Below are 16,799 nucleotides of genomic sequence, written 5' to 3'. Positions count from 1 at the left end.
CCGGCCGAGGGCAGGCAGCAGGAGTGCGTGACGAAGCTGAGCCTCACCGGTGCTCAACGTCACCTGTGAGCATCACCCGACGACGCGAAGTCCCAGAGAGGGGGTCCGGCAGAAATAATACCACTGAAGAGCTGGAGTTCCCATACGAATCGGCGGTGGGGTCTTTAAAAATGACTACACTTGTTTGATCGGAGGCTTATATACACTATCTCAAGTTATGCAGCGGCCAACAACACATACAACCTTAAGCCCTGAAATGGCTTGCTGCGTATTTGTCTGCTCCACAAACCTTCTGACTTAAAGCCTAAAAGTTTTAGAAGTCAGCCGAGTTTGACATTAGTAACATACCTGTCCGCTTAACCAGCACATACAAGTAAACTAATTTAAAAAAAATGCGACGGGTTACATATGCAAAGTCTGGCACACAGTTACAAATCCTAACCCTTGTCTGAGGTTTTCCAGAATGAAGTTTAGTGCTCCACAGAGAAATTAACGTATGAAGGCAATTCACAAAACCCTGATGCAATTATTGCATAGGACCACGCAGCAGCCACCACCTTCTTGCAGTGGCTCACAAAATTTGACACAAGCTGGTTTTCGAGCTGGAGAAACCACGCTGGTGTACCAGTCACCTCCCCTGCTTCAGCGTGAGGAAGTGCAATTTAAAAAAAATCTGAATTTAGCATGGCATCAAGCAGAAAGGTCACACCTACCCGCTGGCAGGTGGTCTGGAGCAGCAGGATGCTGTGCCAGGGAGTCGGGCAGGGGACCTTGGCCCTCCAGCCAAACTTTCTGTTAAGGCCCACATCCAACGACCTGACTGCTCTGAACTACCACCACATGGACCTCAGGCTTCAACTCAAATGCAGGAAGCACTTCTCCAAACCCCCCTTCCCTCTGCTCCCCCAGGATCACCCAGTTTTCCTGCATTTATTTTCTTGCAGCAAAGAGCATGAAGCTTTAGAGAAGTGGCTCTCTGCAGAAGACCAGGAGCCTCACCACTTTCGATGCCCATTCCCCTTGTACTTCCCTACCACCTGCCCTTATTAGGGGTGTTAGAAGGTGCATCCCTCATTACTCCTGTTCTGCAGCCATTTACACACTTGCTGTCCACGAATTAGTGTAGTCCCTGCCCAAACGCCCTGCTACTGCCTGCCCCAGCCTCCTATGAGAGCAAGGTGCAGAAGTCCACCATCCAACAGGTGAACAGACCCATCCTTTAAAAAGATTTCCTTTATCTGCTGGTTCCATCAGCTGCCCTCTCCCTCCAATACTGCAAGACATGGGTAGTATCAGCTCTACTGTCATGTCACCTACGATTCCTTGAGCCGCAGCCCCGTATCCTTCAATCCCCAGTGGAGAGTCCCAGCCTCCGTGGTCTCTCCTTGCAAGGCAGCTGCTACAGCTGGAGAGAGCAAGCAGAGGACAGCTCTCCTCCCTGACATCCCTCACAAACCAGGATTGCACAGGGGACTCAAAATGTGGGTGCCCAAGAACTTTACACAGCACCAAAGGGACCCTCTCCATCACCCTTAATGCCCTCCCAGGTGGTACCTGGGTCTTTGCTAGCTTTTCTGGCTGATGATGCACACTGAACAAATGATTTCCCAGTACTGGAAACAGCAACTCCAAGATCTCTTATTCTGTAGTTGCAACTGCCCATTCATGTCATGCAGAGCTTATTTTTCCCCTACATGTTACCTTACCTGTGGTGAAAACCATATGCCACCTTTGTTGGCACCGATCCAGCTTGGCAAGATCTTTCCAGACCAACTCAGCATCACTTTCTGATCACCTGAAAAATCCTAGCATCACCTCCAAGCTTTGACATCTCAATACCTTCTCCAAGCCACTGCAGAACATGTTAAGTGAAACTGACTCCAAGATTGACTCTTGGGAAATCAGAGGTGGACTTGCTTCCACCCTGAAGAGCCACCACTAAGCCAGACCCACTTCTGCACATCATTCCTCCGGTGCCAATCTCATCTCTCACCTAACATGTGAGCTGACCCCTTGTCCCAATCTGCTCTCACCAGTTTGGCCAATTCAGCCCAAAACTTCTGGAACAGTGCAAACTTGAAAACCTTACGATCCCACACCTAGGGCATAAACTCTTAGAGTCCCACCTAGTTAATCCAAGGAAGTGATCCTGGAAAAACTGTTAGCACCCAAAACAGCTGGAGCAACACATGCATCGCCTCACTAAGGAGTAGGAATAATCTGCTGTCAACTCAGCTGAAACCCAAGCTACAAACAGCTCCAGGCACACTTCATTTAAGTAATTACTCTTTATTTGCATCTGAAGATTCTATTTAAGATAAGGAATAAGTTCTCCTACACAGGACTGGTTAAAAAAAAATTAGCTAGAGGAGCTGCGACAGTCAGGTCTTACATCTCTAATCCAGGGGGGCAAAAACTCAAGAGCTTTCTCCTCCAGGTCCACTATTTTGCTTAACAACCTTTGGGCAGGGACTGCGACTGCTCACAAGACTTGAGATCTGTGCACACACATGGCACACTGCAAATAACTCATATATTTATAAGGCACCACCCTTGTATGTGAAGCTAATTATCTACTGTTTTTCAGGCACGTTGACTCAGAGTAAGCAGAAGATGCCTTTGTATCAGCACATTAGAGATTGTGATACGTAATAAAGTTTTTCATATGCTTCAATAATTTTTAAAGAGCAACGTATTATGTAGAGGGAGGCTAGAACAAGATACCAGTGTTGTCTGGCAATGCCATCCTAAGGATTTCCCCTCTCCCCTCCTCCTCCTTTCAGCAGCTTCTCTTCCCTGCCCTGGGGCTTGGAGCCGCCAACTGAGCCCAAAAAAGTCATTCATCAATTCAGAGCATGGCCATGTATCAGCACAACTTATGCTGAGGAATTACAGAGGTGTCCTCACAAGGAGAAGAAAAAGCATTTGGAAGGAAAGACTACCTGCACTGATGAAGTCCATTAAATTACTCCAGACAGCGTAGCACTGCCATGGAGGATTCCTCCTTACGTACACACTCCAGCGAGCACATCAGTCACATCACGCTTCCAAGCGGCTGCAAGGACTGAGAAACTGAAGCAGCCAGCCAGACTGCACTTAACGAAGTTCAGATAGCCAACTCTGACCTCCAGAGGTGTAATATATTGAAACAACCATGTTGTGGGGTGGCAGAGCTATTCTGACAGTGGATACGGAAATACAAAAGGAATTTAGCCTCCTTTGGTGTACCCATTCTTATTAGTTTTGGAGTTACATTATTTTGTTGGTGGCTTTTTTAAAATATAGGATGGCTTCACATGATCTGGACAGTACTCAGTGAGCAGGAAAACCCCAAACATTGAAAAAACCTTAGCACACAGCTCCACAACTTGGTTACTATACAAACCCTAAAGACACAGTGCTCATCGTTACCCCAAGAGTACTTCACAAATACCAGTGCGTTTATCCTCCTAGTCACCGTAAGTGGGCATTACTACCATTTTACAAGCAGTAACAGAAAGAGGTGACTACGATCTGTGTTACCTGATAGTTTTGGGTGTCAAATGTGAAAAACCCAACTTCTGGTTTTCACTGAGACTCGTTGGCACTTGATATTCTCACCTGTAGCTTGTGGTTCCCTTCACTATACCCATGACCAGCACACAGCATTGGCAGTCTACATGAGGGATGCTGCCAAAGGGAGCACCCGATCACTCAATCCCAAAACTGGACTGCCAGCACTGGCACGGGGACAAGGCAAGCAGAAGTAGCATGCAGATGCTGAGGGGAACGGGCAGGGTGCATCTCATCAGCTCACGCCGTCTCCTGGAGCATTGCATCATCATCAGAAGCACTGATGTCGCAGCCCTGGGGCCAGACAGGAGCAGCCTTGGGAGAGGGAAAGAACTGGAGTTGCTGGCTCAGAAGGTGGGACTGCCCCTCCTAGGGAAGCTGACAAATAAATCTACTTCGCTGTATTGTAAAACAAAGTTGTATTCTTGCTGCGTGGCCATCAACTGCTCAACAGCCCACAGTGCCTGAAGAGGAAGGTCTGGCTCCTTTCCCTACCCATTCCCTCCAGCACTTGTGGGTCTTTTCCACAACCTCATTCAACTTGCTAACCTAGAAGACATGCCACAAAATAGTTAAATGGGTAGTTTTCTGCAATAGGAAGAAGTGGAATAGGACCTTCCCTTTTCAGGGGTCATGAAACCTCAAATCAGTTCAAGCCACCTCAAAAGTTCACTCTGGACATGCAGCTCAGTTGTGTCTCTACTGATCACCTGTGCAGGATGCAGGCAAGGCACTACGATCAAGCCATCACATTTGCTAGGACAGTGTTTTACTGCCCTAAGTTCTTCCTGCAGTCCCATGTCTCATCAGCCACAATCTTCTGACATCTGAAACAGGATACACGTCTTAGTCACTTCATACCATACCTCTGACTTATCCAGGGCCGTCCTGTACGCTAGATGAGGTAGGAATTCTGCAGGAAGGTAATGCATCAATACCACTGGAAGAACTATAGCTACCACCCAGCTACCCCAAAGAAACCATAGAGATTAAGATTTTTTTTCCCCCGCTAATAGATTTGTTTGAAATCAGACTCAGCAGTTAGCGACAACACAAAAACACGCAGAGTGATGTCACACAGGCCTTGCTGCCATAAGAAAATAGGTTCAAAAGATCTCACAATCAACCAGTCATTGATGAAAATGCATTTATAATGAATACTCATATTGCTCAAATCAATTAACTCTGCATTATCAGTCATGTCATACAGTAAGAGCGATGCAATCTTAGATTTCAAGAAATCAAACAAAAATAGACACACAACTTGCCATCAACTGTCCATCGGCAACTTGGAGGCAAAACCACAGAGATGTCACATAGGCACATTCCTTCTTTTGCACAGAAGTGAACATCACTCTCCTGCAGTTTAGATACTGGTGGCAAGCATGCCAGTGGCAGATTTTCATTTATGTGCCAATAGTAGAATGGAATGCCTTGGGGTCTCCCAGCTCCACTGTAGGGTCTGGAAATGCCCTGCAGGAACCAGACTCTCCCGCACACTCCTGTTCCTAGGATTACCTTCAGCGTCTTCCCTCAACCTCTTCCAGCCATGCTGTTGCTCACTGCTAGCTCAGTTCACCCCATTCCCTTCCATGGGAGGCAGGAGGGATGATAACCAGCTGACCTCAGCTCTCGGCTGCCCCCTCAGAGCTCCTAATAATTCCTGCTCCAGTCTTCTCCTTCACTCCCAGTTAACCCCAGTCTGCTTCTTCTCTTTTCCTAGAGCTTATCTTCCCAATCTTCTTGTGTCATCATCTGGAGTTCCCCCTCCAAGTGTCACATCAACTCCCCAGCTGCTCATCTAGGGTAGCATCTCCCCACCACAGGTGCCAGAGCCCATCCTTACACACCTTAATCTAAATCCAGCACAGCTGTGGGGACATGCAAGCTACAGTTCTGAACAGACTAACAAGGTGTCTACCTTAGAGCTGACCTCAAAAGCAAAACCTAAGACATCTGCCCCATCTGTGAGCCAAAGCACATCCTCATTTTCAGCAGGACACTGCCAGAGCTCCCTAAAAGGCCAAACCCTTCAAACAAATTAGTTTCCTAACCCCCAGCCCAAACCCTGGCCACCTGAGGCAGATACAAGCCACAGGAAGATTTGACCCTGGTAAATGAAATATGGCAGAGCCCTGTGACTCCATTTCAATTGCTTAGAGTGGGAGAACATCAGGCAAAGGTAGCATTTCATATGCTTACTGACTCTGCAGCTGGAACATCCCAATGACTGTTTGAAGAATAAAAACTTAAACGCAAAACAGATTCCTAAGAGTCACAATTATCCTTTGGTTTGAAAAGCTCAGATTTTACAGGCCAAAACCTTTGCTTTAACAGCATGCAGAATAAAATATAGACCTCCAGCTGCTTTTACCTGGAGAAGCACAGCTGAAACTTGACTGTAGACAGACATTAATCCTGCAAAAAGCCACGTCAGTTGAAGGCAGCACTGTCCCCACTTCTCTGCAAACACTACTCCATGCAGTATTCTCTGATCAGCTTCAGAGTAGTCAGCAGATTAGGTCAGGCCACCACCAGTGAGAGTGAAATTATATGCTGTGGCCAAACCAGATAAGAGGCTCCGTGTGCACCAAAGTAAAACGACTCCATTTCTCTTTAACCTGTTCTCTTTATTCTGCTTCTGAGGATCATACAGTAAGCCAGCTTTACAGCTAAGCCAGCAAAAAGTGATTTTTGGTTTTTTGCCGGGCAAAGTTTCTGCACAGAGGGTGGAGTTGCATGCTATAACTTGAGCTAATCTAATCAGTTACCTGCCACTGAAAAACGAAGGTTCTGCTCCCACCACTTATCCTGGCCACTTGCTCTCTGTGCCCTCTCACCACGTTAGCTCTCACGCTTCTGCATCCAGCACCGAACCAGCATGGAAAAAAAAAAATATAAAAGAAGCTCACAACTAAATACATTGGTTCAGAAAAAGTCCCAAAGGGCAATACAAGGGATGGAGGGAGGTGATTTACCAGGCCAGCAAAGCCACACCTGGTAGTGGTGAGATGCCAGAGCAGCTGAGCCCCAGAGTGTGGTCCCATCAGCAGGCACAGCTCTGCCCGAGGTGGGCAGGGACCACTCAGCCTTGATTTTAGAGCAGGACCTCTGCTGTGGAGCAGCTGCAGCTCTGGCCTCTGAGGGCAACCCACAGCACTTAACTAAACTAAAGCCAAAATATCACCCCCTACTACATAGAACTTGTTTTAAAAAAACAATGAGCCATGCTTTAAATTAACACTGCCACAGATGATGCTTAAGGATCTTAAAGCATGCTGCTCAATATTGCCAAACGAAATCTAGGCAAGAATGTCCTCCGTCATCTGAAGCCAGTCGACCCCAGGCCGTGATGATAGAGCACATAAAGCGAGTGGGGAATCAGGATTTGTACTCACCTACTAAGCTTCAGAGACCAGGCCTACTGAAAGGTACAATCTCTATTCTGTATTTCTGAAGGTGGAAGTGAAGTTTTTAATGTAAGAACTTGAGAGTCTTTCAAGTTTTCTTTAGCTGTCTCGCCAGCTAAGAAAACCCTTAGCAGAGGTAACAACAAGGAGAGACTGCTTCACTCTTTATGCAGACAGTTTAAATTTGAATGTTAAGCAATTAAGTATACAGAGCCTGATTACATGCTGCCCAGGTTCTACAGGTGATGGGATAAGCAGGTCATTGGAGGGTTATCCTGATTTCTCACCTCTACATGCTTTCTGCAGTATTACTTGTGCTACACAGATAAGACCTTCCAGCACAGAACAGAGGCAGCAGCAGAGCTGTAGGTTACCTTCCTTGCATTCCCCTTATTGCACTGCCCCAGTCCTCAGCAATGCTGATTTTAAGCCTTCCTTGCAAATTTTTCAGTTGCACAGCCAGAACTGAAATGGGTCAGCAACATAGCTGAGCATTAAGCTAGAGAGAAGGAAGGTACCACCAGCTACAGACCATCAATCCTGTCCTCCTCCGGCACTGGACAGACGTGTGAGCTAGCAGATCATGGCCAGACCTATTTAAAGCAGAGACAACAGAAAGAGATAGTCTATTCTCACCTCCATCATGCCTCTCCCTGATGCTGGTGTTCTTGTCAAATATTAATAAAACAAACCAAAAAGCCTCTGCAATAAGATAACTCTGAGGATCACTTCTCGAACAGTGCCACAGGAGGTTCTTCTGCCAGTGCAGAAGTTAGAAATGTGTGATTTGGTTGAACAGTTTAAAAGATGACCCTTTCTAAACCCAGAAATTCCAGAGGCTAGAATAACAAAGTTTGAAGTTTTTATATTCCATTGTTCTTCCACTTGCCACTGCTCAAATGGCACATTCAAACTTCAGCAGGACCGGATTATAGAAAGCAGACCTGCAGGAAGAGTTGGAGTCTCATTTGCAGTTAGGGAGAAGAAGAAATAGCGAAATAGGGAAAAGAATTTAAATTATTTTCTTGAGCATAATGACCGCAAACCACTCTTTATCCAGTTCGCAATATCCTGACGATTAGGCATGTACTACTCATTTTTCACACAAAATTACATGAACTTGGAAATTGATCCTGGTTTAGAAAAAACCACAGGTAAATAATTTACCCAAGTTGTTTCATAAATCAGAAATAATTAAACCTCTCTCAAGTTGTATTTACCTGCAGTAAAGAAAGCAGTTTTATTTCAGTCAGCACAACTTCCAACTTGTCATACGTTTGAATACACAAAAGCATCTGCTTTCAGACCGCAACATCCCGTATCGCACTTCCACAAGGTGCGCACAACCTTTCCGGATCTCCGCTCCCCAGTTACAGTGTGAAATACCCAAGATCAAGAGTTCAGCTCATCTAACGCTCCGCTACGAGGGAAGCGCTCCCATCCCAGCAGCGCGTCCCACCTGCATCCCACCGGCTGCGGGAACGCATCCCTCCTCCCGAGCGCAGCGCTCGCTCACCTCCAATTAACGACTTTAAATTAGCTGCGAGGATGCCGGCACCGCGAAAAGCGGCTGCAACTTCAAATATCAAATACCCGAGTCACTTTCAAACACGGCACGGACGCGCGCGACCTTCAAGCCTTTTGCAGCCTCGAAAATCCCTGAAAAACCGAAATCCCCGCCGCTGCCCCCCCCCCCCCCCCCCCCGCCGTGACGGCGCTCGGCGAGCGCTTGCGAAAAGAACCCGTAACGAGAAATTCATTCATTTTAGCCAGCGGGCACGCCGGAGCGCTGCTGGAAGTTTGCGAAGTGTCAGAGCGCGGAGAACGCGCAAACACCCTCCAACTTCCACCCGCCGCTCCGGACCCGTCCTCCGCCGGGACGGCTGCCTCCCGCGGAGCCCACGGAGCACGAGTGGGGACCCAGACCTGCCCGGCGGGGGTCCTCCGTCCCGTCCCGTCCCCCCCCCCCCCGAGAGGGGTGTGGGGGTTTCGGCCGCGGCACCTGCACACCCGCCACCGCGGATGCTGCGGGAGGGACCCCACGGGAGCGCGGAACGGGGATGGGGGGTCCGACGCGGGGATGCTCGCACCGAAGACACAAGACCCGCCACCGCGGAGACACCCCACCACCCCCAGCCCCCGCTGTAAACCCGCAGAACCCCGCGCCCCTCTCACCTTGCAGCCCTGGTACCTCTCCAGCGCTCGCAGGGCGGTCTCGGTCAGCTTGACGTGGATCACCGTGACATTCTGCGCTTCTTTCTGGCAGGACACTCTGTACCGCTCCTCTTTCTGCAGCTCCGCCATCTTACGACCCCCCCCCCCCCCCCTACCCACCCACCCCTCAGCAGCAGCAGCAGCAGCAGCCGCCGCCGCCGCCGGTCACTACGACCATCCCGCCGCCGCCGTCCCCGCCATCCCCGCCACGCGCAGCCGCGGCGTGCCCATTGGCCCAGCGGGGCGGAATACCCGGCGAGGGAAGGGACGGCGCTGTGGCGTCACGGCGGAGGGGGCGGGGCTCCAGGGGAAGGGGGCGGGGCGGCGGGGGGGGAGGTTGGGGCGGCAGTTGCTGAGGGCCGGCGGGAGGGGGCGCGGGCGCGATCGATGAGGGGGAAGGCGGGAGGCCGAGGCGGGGAACCGCTCCGCCGTGGGTGCCCCGAAGTGGCTGTGGGCACCGGACCGGCTGGACCCCCGCCGGCGAGCCGAGGCCTGAGGGGGAGGACGGGGAAACCCCGGCCTCCGGCACCTGCCACCCCCCGCGGCGGAGGCTGCCCGGAGCGTCCGGTAACGCGTCGCCGTGTGAGGAGGGTGTCGGTACCTCAGGGCCGGCCCGCCGTCGCTAGTTAGCTGCTCTTTTCGGAGTAAAAAAAACAAACAAACAAAAAAAAGGAGTAGCCTGGCCGTTCGAATGGCTGAAGCGGCTTTCGAGTGCGAGTCGAGGGTGGCGGAGAAAACTGCTCTGCTTTATCGCGTCATAGGGAAGGGAGCGGCGTCATACCGCTGACCCGAACGGCAACCTGTACAGCCTTTCTAGCAGGGGCCAGTCCTGGCTTCAGGCCGTCGGTGAGGATGAGGGTGGGTGCACCATCGTTCAAATTCCGCCTGTTCGACGAAATGACCCCCGCGGGTCTCTTCTCGCCTCACGGTTTTCCTGACAGGAGGCAAGCCAGAGGCACCCGGGCGCTCCCGCGTGCTCCGCAGGAGGACCTGACATGGCAGAGCAATAGGTTTAACGCTGACCAAAATTACAGGCTGATCGTTGTGCTGACTGCAGGTTGCCATTTAAGTTACTTACACGCGTGGAAAATACTTTATAGGCGGCTTCAAGTAGTTCTACTTTCATTTTCCCCATGCCCAATCTCACTTGTGTTCCACGATTCATCTCGGTCAGCTGGCACCGAGAAAAACTTGTCCAATCTTTACATGTTAGGGTGTAAAAGCGTGCTCTTTAAAATGTGTTGAGTATTGTCTTCCAAAGCACATTTTTCGTGTCACAAATTAAAACCTTGTCTTTACCTTCAAGACCGTATCCATATCTGCCCTGGTCTGGTCACCTGGCTGCCATGCTCGGATTGTAACTTACTCTTCCGATTTTCACCTCCAGCAGTTTCGTTCTTTTCCTCCACACACATACATATATACCCCCTCATATATATATTATATATATACCCCCTCATACATGCATACATATATATATACGTACATACATATATGCACACCCCCTCATACAGCCCCCTTTCTTCTGGTCATTTCCCAATACATACCTGTTCAGCTTCACTTTTTTGTGATGATTATTTCCTGGCCAAACTAAGCAAATAAAATACATAGTAAGAAGAAAGCTAGTGGTAACACTGTCTTGACCATATAATGCATAATTCTATCCATACTGTGTCATTTCTTATTTAGGGAAGGCTTAAGTAAGTCCTATAAATGTTATACCTGTAGGTGTGTCTATGCAGTGTTCTGTTGCAATCAAGCTTGCCTGTATATGTTTCTTTGCAAGACTGGTTCTCCGGAATGTGAAAGTTTCTTAACGTGATTATTATATAAATAATAACAACTCAGGGACCAACGGTGTATGGAGAGCAGTGGAATGAAGGAATCAGTGATTCCTTCAAAACGCGTCGATGTGTAGGTCTTAAAGTTTTCACCAGGTCATAACATATGCAGTAAGCGGTAATGCAGAGTCTGTACAAGAATAAAGGCAAGAAAGTAGAAGGAAAAATGTTTGTATGAGTGTCTTGAAGTGAGTTCACGCTTTTAGTAAGCCAGTGCATTCATCATCATCCTCCTCTGAGCTCTCTGTTCCCTTAACACATTCTGCCACTGCTCAGCCCTTTAAAGAGGTTTTTTGCTTTCCTTCTGTTTGGTTTTTTGGGGGTGTGTGCTATCTATAATAATTTTCTCTGTATTTTCAGGTATCAGGTGAACGAAAACCTGAGAATAGAGCCGTCTGCTTCAGCTCCCGACTTTGAGGCTTGGTCCATCCGTTTCCCCATTGGTAAGCTCCCAAATACATCACCACAGGAAGAAGGCGGCAGATCCTCTCCCCCACCAACAGCCCCAGGAAAAGCAGAGAGAACCTCGTCTGTGAGACACACAGCTAGGAGCTTTAGTAAGACAAGCCAAAGATTTATAGTGGAAATATAAACACCTTCAGCAATTGCAAAAGCAAAGCCTAATTTATGCTCATTTCACCCAGTTGCGGATTTTCTTTCTGCTGTTAGTTTTCATATGTGAGAACATGCAGAGCGTAAATAATCTTTCATAGGAAATGAAACATTTCTGGTCATTCAGTTAACTTAGGATCTGGTCCAGCTCCTGTTATTATCAGGATCAAAGTGAACAAGGATACAATATGAGACTCGCAAAAAATAAAATGGACCGCTTACCAGGTTGATGACGGTGTCGCAGCTCACTCTTTGGTTTTACAAAGTGAGATCATAGGCCCTATTCCCGAAAACAGCCCCCAGAAGAAAAGCCTGCAGGTGTCCCACGGGAGTCAATGGCCTTGCATTCTCCGTGCTACAGACCTTTGGGTCTTTAGGGCTTGCCTATAGAGGGAAGAACCTGTGGTCTTGCCAATGTATGAAGTTGCACCTTTTTAATTAAAGGTGTGATTGTATGCTGAGCTATTTAAACTGGTGCAGCTTTGTAAGTGGACACCTTTAGGCTAATGGCAGAGGTTTCGCAGTAAATTGTTTAAGCTTATCTTGCAAAAGTTAACTAAGAAATGTTGACACAAACTGCTTTAGTGGCAAATGATAAGTGAAATAATTTCTTCCACTGGCACAGGTGGATATGGAAGGCGGCTTATTTTTTTCCACTCTTTTAACATGCAAATTCCATGCTCGGATGAGCTTTAACATTTGTGCAGTTTCTAGATCTTCTGATAATTAGAGTTATTTCAAACAGCATTCTGCAAGTGTCAAGGTGAGAAATGTAATTTAATCTTAAAAATCTTAAACTATTGCTTCTTTCTGATAGTTGCTTTCTATAAGCAGAGGCTAGTACCTGTATGTAAGGTTGGGGGCAGGGGAGGGTGTTGTTTTTTGAAATGGAAAAGGAGAGTGTATGAAGGAAAGGAGCTGACTGTACTGCTAGTTTTTTACGCTATTTCCTCTTCCATAGTCTACTTTGCCTTAGAAGAGCTGCTTGGAGAAAGGAGCTGCGAAGTAAGAAGCTTGGTAGCTGGGCAACGGTGTCATTCATCCCTTGCCTATTGAGGTATGACAGAGCAGCGTATGTGCCGAAAGGAGGCAGGGGGTGCATATGGAAAAAACCCAGATGTGATTCAGAGGTGCACAATTATGCTCATAGCAAATACAACAACCAAAGGCAAATGACAGATAAAAGCAGACTATTTTCATTCCTTCTACTGCTTTTCCTGAATTTCATTCCATACTGAAATGAGCAAAAATGCTTTGCCGTTTTTCAACACTAGCATATTTATACGCGTGCACACACACACAAAATTAAAAGAGCAAACGTTAGCAATGATTTTAAGGTGTATGACGTGTTAACTTGCACACTACTGTGCTACGTGCTTTGGTTGACAGGTGGTAGGAATCGGGCTGTAATTCCTGTGATGCCATTGCCGAAAATCAGCATTGCTTTGCTCTGTGTTGAGGAAGGGAGGAAAGAGATAGCGATGCTTTGGCAACGCTTCACTTCTGCCAAGGGTTGCTCTGGAGCCCTGCCCTGGCGAGGGGGTGGCAGCTCAGCACCCCTGAAGTGCCACTGCTGCAAGAGAGCAGAGCACTGGGGACGCGGGGCGGGCTGCTAGGTGCCTGATGAAGGCAGCTAATTGCAAAGGACTTTCACAACTACAAGTTTCTGGCATGGTCTTCCTCTTGCCGCTAATGTCAATGGCAGGACATCCACATGCTCCTGTTGAGTAAGGTCAGATCTCACAGGTGGTTGTCATGACCTGGCTTGTGGGGTTTTGGGGTTTTCTTTCTTTATGCTTGGTAATGGATGGTACTATAACCAAAGTTCAGACGGCCTCAGTCCTGCACGCTCTTACTGTGGTGCAGAATCGAACCCACTGGAACATGTGGCCAGCTTGGATAAACAGGACGCCTGAAGTTCTTATGGCTGGCACTTCCTCTAACGAACATGCTTTCCAAAAAAAAAAAAAAGTAGCCAGCGTTTGGGGAGAAACAGCCAATTACTGCTGCAAAGCAGCCAATTGCATTATTTGTTCCTTCTTTAATGCACTGTGAGCTCTTTGTAGTTCATGGAGCAATGGAGGCTGCAGTGACAATCCATGCTGCTGGAGTAGCGGTGAATGATGTGGGCCTATTTTGTGGTCTGCCAAGAAAAATCTCCATTTCCTCATTTTAGAGGTTAAAAAATATACTTCCACAAATAGTGGAAACAAAATTTTTAAGTGTACCCAAGAAACAGTTGTACTTTGTTTTCAGTAGTCTCCAATAGTAAATTGGTTATAAGAATGTCAAAATGTTGCTTTCAAATTCAGTGCAGTATTGACTTCTTAATCTACTTAACCACTTATGTGGTTGTTGCACTACATTCATAAAATGTCAGTGTAAGTTAGTGAAATACTGTCTATCATACAAGATATGCCAAATTACATATTATACAGACTCTGTTTTTATAGGGATCACATAATCCATAATCCCTGTTCTATTGTGGGATTGTTCATCACCGTAGCAAAAAGTGAAACCTTCCCATCCCTTCTCGTGAACCCACAACAGGTATCATATAGGTTCCAGATGCCTAATTCCTGTGCAATCCAAGTCCTTTGTACAGCTGCCTTCTACATCTGCCTAGTGCCAAGGTTGATCTTGCATAATTTCTGGTTTGTGGATTATTTTTATTGCTACTCACTGGCTGTGTGAGACTGAGAGGTGTACCACTTTCAAATTGCCCAGACTGATTATTTAGGCATATTATTGGTCTATATGAGGCACAGGAAAGATGTGGAATAAAAATTTAACCTCTATGCAATTTTAAGCTAATGGCTGTTTTCCATCAGTCCTAAAGCTGTGCTTGTGTCTGTGTGTGTATATATATATACACACACATATATATATATGGTATTTATTTCTGTGGCATATATATCAAAGCATAGGCAAGATTTCTGTTTTCAAAAGGCTGTTGAAAATATACAAGAACAGAAAAATGTTTTGTGATAACTTAAGTCTACTAGTCATGACTGTTACTTTTCCCCCTGAAATTCAGCAGAATTGTGAAACAGAAGTATACCTGCATGATGTATGCTGCAGTTATTCTTGATTCTTGTGATCTTTCCTGCCATTAAAAACAATCCTTTCTTTATCCTGCTTAAAGAAAAAAAAATTTCGTAGGCAAAGGATTAGTTGGATATACACTGTGTACCGGCGACATGCCATGCAGGCGTGGTAACCGCTAGGAAGCACCCACCGCAAACAGCATGGCACACCACCTTTGTTTTACCAGAAGTTGCATGGCTGTGATATGTTTTAAATTCCCCTGGATAATGTGAAGTTGCTAAGGTAACCGAGATTTGGACGAAGAAGTAGGAGAACCAATCAGTAATTCATGTGGCCGAAGGACATTATCCACTTCTGTAATCAATTATACAGAAACGTAATCATGTCATGACGATCTGACATTTCTGAAGCAAATGCTGTGCTTTTGTTAAGGGCTAGCTTCGGATGAGAAAGGATGAATGTGTATGCTTCTCTGAAATTATTAGTGACTTTTAACTAAATTATTACCTAGTATTAGATAGAAGGGGTAACATTGGGATAATTTATTCTGTATACAGCTGAGACAGGAAGAAACTGTGATTTGACTTTATGTTAATACTAATGTTTGAAAGAGGTGAATAGAATGACAGAGTAGTTCACAGAACGTTCTGTAAGATTTGTTGTTGTTGTTGCTGCTCTGTTTTATGTAAGTTTGTGTATTTTAGCCTGTGATTCCAAAATACCATTTCTGCTGAAAGTTCTGTATGCACATAAGCATTTACAGGGTGCAAGGTAAACTAAAGCCACGTATGTCTAAAGCAGAAGTGCTTGCTATCAAGTACTTGCTCTCTGCCATGAGAATTCAGTTTAATTAATCTGGTGTTCATAACATCAAGATGCTGTTTCTCTCCAAATCTCATTCATTTTCTTGGTCAGTCATCAAGGCATGAAATTTGTTCCCCTGGCTGGCTAAGCTGTTTTTACTGGGTAAAATAATATATCCATCTTTTTATCTTCATGGTCAAAGAAATGGTCCAAAGCCACGGCAGATGCTTTGGATGCTGTCACAGGAGCCCCCTGCTCTTCACGCTGTCGTCTGAGTGTCTCATCCCCGTGTGGGCCCACGTGGGACCCCCTGCTTCAGCTCCTGTCCTGAAGTGGGCAGGCGGGCATCGCCGAGGGACCTGCCCATGGCACAAGCGGCTCTGCACAGCCGTAATGCCGGCATCAGCGGGTCAAGCCTGAAATGAAAGCTGTTATCAGAAGGGTTTCCCATGCCTGAATTCTGCATGGCTCCTTAACTGCAGGTTGCAAAGCGCCGTCTTTTGTCCCTCCGTTCCTCCCTGGAAAGCATGAGTTTTGCCCAGAATTCAATTTTTAAAACAGTACTGCCTGGGCTGGTGTAATTTTCCCCTCTGTCTCAAAGAGAAGGAGGTCAGTCCTATGTGTCCCTCCCTGCTTTCTGGGCACAGTGCTGTTCAAGGAGGACTGGAGCATCACTTCAGAGCAGACGGCTGTCTAGGAGGTGGCTGTTGCTCCATGCAGCTGCAATGGGAAGAAGAGCTCATATGCCACACTCTGTAGCTTAGAAACCTTGTGCATCTGCAGTGCAAATTCATCTCATTTTGTACATTAATTGCTGTCAAAATAAGTATAATTTAAACTGGCATGTGCTGAAATCATCCTTAGCCTGTGGCTCTGTGTAACACCACATCCAATCCTGGGAAGCCTCACACTGGACCAAAACCACTTTGCCTCCCTGGTGAAATGCACTAAAACCGAACATAAAATCACTGTGACGATTTGAGGGAAATCAAGTGTGGAAACCGTGTAGGAAAACTGTGTTTTCTTTCTGTAGGGCAGCCGACTTGGGTGTCCAGCAGCCAGTGTAGAGCCAGTGCCAGTGTCTCCTGGCCCTGCGTCTGTTCGGTGGTGCCAGCACTCTGGCACTTGCACAGGGAGGAAGAGTGAACAATACAAATTGCTGAATATAAACTTGCGGTGCTCTGAAATTATCTTGTGATTTTTAACTAAATTATTGCTTAATATTAGATGGAAGGGATAGGACTGGGATAGCACTGCTCCAGGCTGAGCAGTGAGAATGCTGCAAATACTGGTTTTGTGTTTTCTTGGTTATAAATCT

The 16,799-nt window shown here is 46.9% G+C and overlaps 1 protein-coding gene across 2 annotated transcripts in view; it reads right to left on the bottom strand.

Annotated features, from left to right (window-relative positions):
- The window catches only part of ELL2 (elongation factor for RNA polymerase II 2), a 47,694-nt gene extending 38,428 nt beyond the window's left edge, over positions 1-9,266 (bottom strand). For both annotated transcript variants that reach the window (XM_030004463.2, XM_030004462.2), the window contains exon 1: positions 9,138-9,266. In XM_030004463.2, the coding sequence (XP_029860323.1) occupies positions 9,138-9,266 (129 nt within the window). The remainder of the gene's footprint in view (positions 1-9,137) is intronic.
- Between the last annotated feature and the right edge of the window lie 7,533 nt (positions 9,267-16,799).

This window comes from Aquila chrysaetos, chromosome Z (genome assembly GCF_900496995.4).
Source record: "Aquila chrysaetos chrysaetos chromosome Z, bAquChr1.4, whole genome shotgun sequence".
Classification (NCBI taxonomy): Eukaryota; Metazoa; Chordata; class Aves; order Accipitriformes; family Accipitridae; genus Aquila; species Aquila chrysaetos.
The sequence above is the reverse complement of the archived record's forward strand: the minus strand, read 5'-3'. Positions and strand labels throughout refer to the sequence as shown.